Source organism: Pteropus vampyrus, unplaced genomic scaffold (genome assembly GCF_000151845.1).
Source record: "Pteropus vampyrus isolate Shadow unplaced genomic scaffold, Pvam_2.0 Scaffold18, whole genome shotgun sequence".
NCBI lineage: Eukaryota > Metazoa > Chordata > Mammalia > Chiroptera > Pteropodidae > Pteropus > Pteropus vampyrus.
Genome location: NW_011888799.1, coordinates 11,304,390 through 11,312,258, shown reverse-complemented (window position 1 = coordinate 11,312,258; position 7,869 = coordinate 11,304,390). Strand labels below are relative to the sequence as shown.

Genomic DNA, 7,869 nt, shown 5'->3' with positions numbered 1-7,869 from the left:
TTCGGAGGAAAAACAAACTTTTCAGATATGTGCTTCATATGTGCTATGATGTCAAGACCTCACTTGATGTCAAAAAGTTCTTGGAAACTGCAACTTTAAACAAAGCAATGTATAATGAAACCAATTTTACCATGGGCTAATTGATATAAACAAGAGTTAAGTTTCTATGACATATTTCTGGTCACGAAAACATCACCAAACTTCTAAATAAATACTCCGAACACCTCTAATATGAAACATTGAAATAAATGTGAGGTATACATGCATTTAAGAAAGATTAATAAAAACAAGGTAATTATTTTCCAACCTGCTTATTCCAGTTCAGGGGTGTAGGTGTCTAGAGCCCATCTTGGCAGCTCGGTGCCCAAGGCTGGACACCCTGGGCAGGATACTCGTCCATCACAGGGCCACTCACAATCACATACCTACACTCAGACTGGGACAATTTAGACATGCTGAGTCACTTAACGTGCGCATCTGTGGAACGTGAGAGGAGACCGGAGTAACTGGAGAAAGACACAGGAAGAGTATGCAAACTCCCACGGACAGTGGCCCCAGCGGGGAGTCGACTTTTTTTCTTCATCAACATTATAATGAAATAACACTGAAGGAGACGATTTTATTTAAGGACCTACTGTACTTGAATCCGCAGCATCAGTCATATAACGAGATGGTGTCTGCAACAGGCCAAAAAATTAAGACAAGCTGTGTTTACTGGCTCTTGAGTGAGAGAATTTGATCACTTACCCAAATGAAGAGACATTTCTCTCTGTAAACAAGGCTTTTTGACTGGAAGATTAGAGGATTTATTTTGATCATCAATCAAAAAAAATGGGCAGAAAAGGATTTTTTTTTTTGTTCAAGATTCAAAGTGATGTTTCTGTCCTCCAAAATGCCAGACCTTATTGTAGATGACATTTGAGATAATTTTAGAATTCGTTTGCTAAGAATCCAGTTAAGGATTCTTTAAATATTTCATTGTTATCCAATCGGTGAATATGAATCATTCTGCAGTGGAGTTAAAATGGTTCTGTGAAATATCATTCCTCGATCTTTTTTTCTGAAGTTGTAGTCAATTGGAATTACCATGATTTACTTGATAGAAAATAGCACGTTATTCACTCAAATGTTTTGACTTATCAAAGCCTCTATTCAGTTGGACAATAAATTTGTAGACCAAAAAGAGTAATACTCAATGAGTATGATGTCAAAGATGCTGCCCCAAAGTATATTTTCCTGCATGCTTAGTTGTGCTGGAAATTCCTTTAACAGTAGTCTGCATCTTTATTCCAGTTAGAAATGAGAGTAAACTGTAAATAACTCTGGGAGAGGTATTAACAATGTTTACAGATTCTTTTTACACATATACATTTTGATCTGGGAGACATTATAAAAGAGCTAAGGGTGTAGAAAAAGTATTTGTGTAATAGAACTGGGGAAGGAGCAGAGCAGAAGGGAAGGTTGAGGCACATTCTTACGATGGGTTTTTCAGAACAGTGTGAAGTTGGCAGCAAAATTTTTTTAATTGCCTGTGTATAGTTTATACTTTCATTTGCCTTACTATCCCACTCTTAATTCTCAATGAAAATATAGCTTTACTGAACCCAAATTTGGTTTGAAAACAAGGAGGGCACAACATATATATCATAGGACATTTCCTGAAGAGAATGTCGACAACCGTGCTCTCCATAGAAACCAAGAGTGGAAAGAAAATAGTGTGCTAAGGAATGCTGCACGTAAATCTCCTCTGTATAGACACATTTCTGCTGTCAAATTCTTTATTTTCATTAAATAACTTAAGTATTTTTAACAGATGTGTATATGTGTATTTGTGTATGTACCTTGTGTGTGGGGAGGAGGGCGGGGGAGTGGACTAAAAGGAAACATTTTTTACTTTATATCTTTGCTGAGAGTCCGTAAAATGATATTGAAGATGTGTAGGTGATGTGGAAGTAACTTAATTATGGGTATGGACAGGTATAAGGTTTTCTATTCTAAGATTCAGATTCCAATTTGCAAATACATTTCTCTTTCCTGCTTTCTGTCCACTTGATCGAATTTCTGATCTAGTCTTTTATGGTTGTGCACCTAAGACTTAGCATCTCATCTCAATTTCAGTGAACATATTGAGCTGTGAAAAGAGCAAGAACTTGAACATAAGAGCGACCCAGGTTCTAGTTCTATTTCAGCCTCTTGCCAGATGTTGGATTCTGTGCAAGTTATCTATTTGTCCTGCTGAGCCTCAGTTTCCTTAATACTTTAATATCCTCTTTGAATGTTTTTTATATGAATGTGTGAGTCAGAGTAAACACTGAAAAATTTTAGTTTTAATTCTCTAAGGGAGAGAAAAAATGTGTGGTTTATCCAATAAGGCAATGAATAAAATTTTTCATTCAGTTAAGACTGGAAGGAAAAAAATCAGATTTTTTATTTTACCTTGACTATTAAAGATATCGGAGGACACTAGTAGATAAAGTATGTTATTTATTTAATCTGTATCCAAAGTGTGGATTTGTGATATATAGAAATCTACAGCAGCACCTCCAAAGTAAGCTCTGCAAATGAATTTGATTTGCGTCACCTTGTCACTTTAGAAACAATATCATAAATATAAATGACAAAGTCCCAAGGAAAGACAACAGACATGCCACTTTGCTAGCTTTCGCAAAAGCTAATTTTCCATGCACTCTCTAGTGTATTAAAAAAATGAAATGTAACATCAGCGTTGAAGGGTGTCTCCAGATGGCCTTTTATTAACTACTGAGGAGGCTGCTTCTAGTCTCCATCAACTGCACACATCGCAGCAACAATTTTCACCTCTACATGCAATCAGTTATTATTGTTGGGTAAGATACTAAATGATAAGTTGGAGGATTGTTCCTTGAAATGTTTTCTGAAATACCGTGTGTATGGTATCGTTCACATGACCACAAATCTGGATTTGTTCTTTTTACTTGAAGGTCAGACAATGTTGGTTTGAAAGCTTGGGAGCTTCACAGGTGAAATCTGGAATTGGCCCCATATGTGGAAGGCAAGGAGCAGTGGAAAAAAGAGGCATATCAGTCCAGATTGGTAGGTGGCAGTTTTAATAAACAAGAAAACTTACATATAAAGCTTGTCTTGGGCGCCTGCAAGACAAGTAGATCTTCACACCAACCAGCCGGAATCTTAAGTTTATACAAAGTTTATATGTGTTCAGTCATGTATACCGACTGGTCTCAACAACATCTTACTCTCTCAAGGCTGAGCCCTTGAAACAGCTCTGGCTGTAGGAACAGTGGGCAGAATGTACATTCCACTGTTGGGAGAGAATGGGGAGCCTTTGATTGCCCAGATCTGATTTGAGGGTCAACTTGTGGTCACGGGCCCTTAAAAACCTCCTCCAACAGAGGGATAATCCAGAAGATATAGGAACTGACTAAAACACAGTGAAGAAGGCCCAGGATACTCTGAATATCTTTAGAATACAGGAAAATCTAGTCATTTATTCAGGGAGCTGTGAACTGGGTACTACAACAGCAGATGGGGCCAAGGAGCTGAAATGGACAAGGACAATTCCCTCGAATTCAATTTTACCAAGGCATGTGACATTTTCCATAGCCTATTTCCCCTCTCCTTTTCTAACAGATAAGAAAATTGACACTTAGAAGGGTGAAGTAAGTTCCTGAAAGTTTCACAGGCAAATTGTGGTGAAGCAATGAATGAGCCCTCAGATGTCTATATTAAGCTAACAGTGTGAAGCAGGACAAATTGTCAACAGCCTCTGCACTGCAGCCAGAAGTCACCTCAGTGTCTTTTGTTTATCCTAGGAAATTCTACCTATTTTCCTTCCATCTTCTCCCTAATCTTCCAGTTCAAACTCTCCTATCTGTGTTCAGACAAGCCAGACTCTGAATATGGCCCTTTTGGATCAGTCCTGCCATGTCACCATTTATGTACAGATACAAAACTTTTCTCTCATGTAACATAAGTGACAGACACCTATATAAAATGCAAACAATATGAAAGTAGGTAGAGAAAATGTGAAAATCCTTCATCTCAGTCTCCAGGTATATTTGCTATAAAATGTATGTGTAGAATTTATGTATGCTTTTACACTGTTTTTGTATAAATAGGAAAATTCTATATGTGTGGTTCTTTGAATTGTCTTTTATAAAAATTTAATATGTCTTGTATCAATGTGTACGGCACCCCATTCTTTTTAATTCTCCATGACATTTCAGAACTATGATTATGAAACAGCTCTTCTACTGATTAATGTTCGGGTCGCTTCAATGTGCGCACCTATCTTAATACTAATTTCAAATTGACTCTCAGGATCGATATTGTTGGTTTGATGCTTTTTAACATTAATACTCATCGTTCTGTTAAAAAATAGAAGTTCCCTCTCTGTGCTCTAAATTTTAAGAGAAAAGCTGTACTGCTATAGCAACATAGTCATTCGTCTTGGTCATAAAAGAGGGAGCAAGGTGGCCTTGCTTCAGGTGAGCAGTAATCAGGTGATATGCTTGGAACTTTCTCTCAGACGGCTTTATCTATGTCCACCTCTCCTAAGATAGGTAGTCTCTCCAAGTACTTTGAAGTACAAGAGAAACCTCACTTATGGAGGCCTGAAAAACCAACACAAGTAATATGATTATTCTTTAATTTTACTTTGAGTTGGAAACAAAAAGGGATTGTTTTGGTAATGCACTTTGGTCTCTTTGTCTTTTGAAGTTTTGCAACTTCTACTTCCTGCCTTATAGAGACAATCAGTAAAGCAACAAGACTGACAAAAAGAAGGGAGTCTGGCATTCCAAATATTTGATCAAGAATTTCCCCAAACACCAAAATAATTTACTCATAATATTTTCAGCTTGTTCTGGAGTTTTTATTTCATAAGAGAGATCAGAGCTTTAAAATCGGAGGCATCTTTCAGAGGGTAAACACAAGGGGAGAGGCTCATTGTTTAAGAAGGTCGACAGAATCCTACAGAGTAGAACTGACTGCAGCCCCGCAGAGTCCAACCCTTTGGCATCAGCTCTGAGGGGCAACAGAGTCAAGTATATTTAAATGTCCCATTTCTGTTTTGCTGCCTCTTTTGTATGTTTTGTTTCATGAAATTGCTCCCCTCAGCCAAAGGGCACTTAATTTCAAAAAATTTATTAATAATGTTTATGATGACACACAGAAGATGCCATTCCCCATCCTCTCTTGATCATTAGTTCCTACCTATCCAAACATTCTGCTTGTTCTTTTAGATTCCCCTTTCTATTCTTTCATAAATTCCAGTCCCTCTTGTTATATCTCTTTGCAAATAAGTGTTGCCTTCACCTGTAGTACACTTTCTCTTAATCTCTATCGTTTTTTCAATGTTAAGCAAAGATCCTGCCTCCACTCTATATTCTGCCTATATTTTTTCATCTTTCCCCATGTATTCATGGAATATTGAGCTTCATATTCTATTAGAGCATTTACTAATTGGTATTGTTTGACTCTGCTCTTAGAAAATAGACACTAAATCTAATTCACATTGATTTTCTCCAGTCTAAACAGAGAGTACGTAGGTGCCCAGTAAATACTGTAGAATTAAACTTCTCAGCTGATTTTGCATTCATGCTTCCTGTCTTAGAATTTATCCATTTGTTGGATGCTGTTTTTTTTCCTGTTTGCTAATATTTCTCTTTTCCTAGACCATGAGTTAATTTTCAGTAGTGATCTGGTTATGTAGTGCCCGGTTTCTCTGACTCAGTCTCTGGTCTTAATGTCTTCATTCCAGTTCTAATTGATATCCCTGATTTCTAAGTCTGTATACTACTAGACTTACAAAGTTGAAAGAGGCTTAATTTGTACTATATTACTAGTCTTTTTCCATACTGAGTCACTTTCCTCATTAAATATGGAAAGAGTGATTTAACCTATTTTGCAAGGTAATATAATGATTAAGTGAAGTAAAGTGCTTTGTGAACTGTCAATCATCATACAAAATGATGTTATTAATAGTCGATTGTAAGCTCTTTGTTTGTGAAATGTACCTTAGACTGTGTGGCAGGTTGTGTCTATTGCTTACGTGCCAGCTATCTGCTTCCTACAAGTTTCTTCATGCTTTCTTGGCTGAAAATGCCTAAATATTCTCTTTGCCAAATCTCTAGCAACTAGGACTTGAGCAATAGGCCCAGTTCTAGCCCAATGAGACTTGAATGGAAACAGGCTCTATGGTTTCTGGGAAATATTTAACTCCCAGATTTAAAAAAAATGCACAAAAATAAAACCCTGTATCATCTGCCTTGCTGTGATTGCTGGGAGCTGTGATGGCTATCTTGCTACTGCAAAGGGGAAAGCCAAAAATGAGAGCCAGTAATTTAAAGGTGGCAGAGCAGAAAGCTTTAAGTAACATGAATCTCTGATTCTACACAAACCCTGGAACTGCCTTGCCTCCAGAACTTTAGTTATGGAGGAAAATAACTGTTCTTATCAATTAAACTGATTTTAGCTGCATATTCTGTTCCTTGCACCCAATAAATCCTAACTAATACTACTATATACTCCTATTGTATCCTTCACAGTGTCAAGACCAAGTTTAGGTTCTTGTTTGATTATAATTATACTTATCTTCACTGCATATTTTTGTGAAATGGGTATTCATGTTCTTAGACTCATTGCAAAAATCAAGAAATTGCGCCCCAGGAAAACAGACCGTACAGATTATATGATAATGTCATTAGCAGGACTCTACAGGCCCAAGGCCTAAAATAAACTAGATTTAAATTGAAAGTAGGCATGCTGTAGACAAAATACAAAGATTCAATGAAAATTAAAACTATAATCCAGGATAGTGCTTCCAACTATAGCTCTGCAGACTGGAAATGCAGTTTTGCAACCTCTTGCTTAAATGGCTCCCCCACGTGCTTCATCGTGGTAACTGCTTGATTCTTCTTTACTTTCTTGTGCTCTTTCTCATTCCTGGGGTCAGTGTATCAAATTTATGTAATTTAATGGGCTATATAATAATTTGAATTTGAACGACTGACCACAAATATGTTCCAAAACACTCAAAATCGTGCGTTTGCTTTCTAAGGAGACTGCCCTTGGAAAATCCCAAGGCTATTATTGAAAACCTGTGTCACCTAAAGCAATCCATCTAAAATTGTTTTTTGGGTTACAACCATAATAGAAATTGCATCGAATACATTTTACCAGTTGAATAATCTTCGTTGTTAAAGCTTTGCTTTCTAATTCTGTCCTAGCCAGCAATTAACTCTTAGCATGAAGAGAAAATTTTGCTTCAATGACTGACAAATGCCCTTATCAAGTGATTGTAATGGGCTGGTTGCGTTGCTGGCAGGAGAGCTAACTTATCATTAGTGGCTGCAATGGTTTATGACCCATGAAATTGCTTAGTAGTATAGTGATTGTCCATAGGAACTGGCCAAATTGAAGTTTCTGTTTTCAGCCATCACTAGAGACCTCTGGAGCCTCCTTTCATATATTTGAACAGATCCTCTTCCATTGAAAGTTCCCCAAAGTGACAGATGGAATTTCTGATGTCCAAGGGCCCAGCCTTCTTTCTCTCATAATTGATATCAATGTCAGTTTCAGTTTTTTATCATCTTGTAGAGACTCATAATTATCAAAGTGAGTCATACTGTTCAATTAGGCAGAGGGAGGACACAGTGTGAGTAAAAGGGTGTGAAACCAGCGAACGCAGATGAGAAAATTCAAATTAATGATGGAAACCCAGTCTGCAAAAACTGCCTGAATCTAAAAGTGACCACAGCAGAGAAATCTCCAGAGCCCAGGTTTGGGTGGTGAGAGAGCTCTTAGGAGTGCCCGCCCATCGTGAACTTGAATTTGTATAAAGGCAAGATGACATCAAGGGGATCTAGGATT

General features: G+C 37.3%; 1 protein-coding gene across 1 annotated transcript in view; it reads left to right on the top strand.

Annotated features, from left to right (window-relative positions):
- The window catches only part of MUT (methylmalonyl-CoA mutase), a 46,500-nt gene extending 38,894 nt beyond the window's left edge, over positions 1-7,606 (top strand). Inside the window, exon 14 of the mRNA XM_011354842.2 lies at positions 7,512-7,606. Coding sequence (XP_011353144.1) covers positions 7,512-7,606 — 95 coding nt within the window. The remainder of the gene's footprint in view (positions 1-7,511) is intronic.
- Positions 7,607-7,869: the final 263 nt, after the last annotated feature.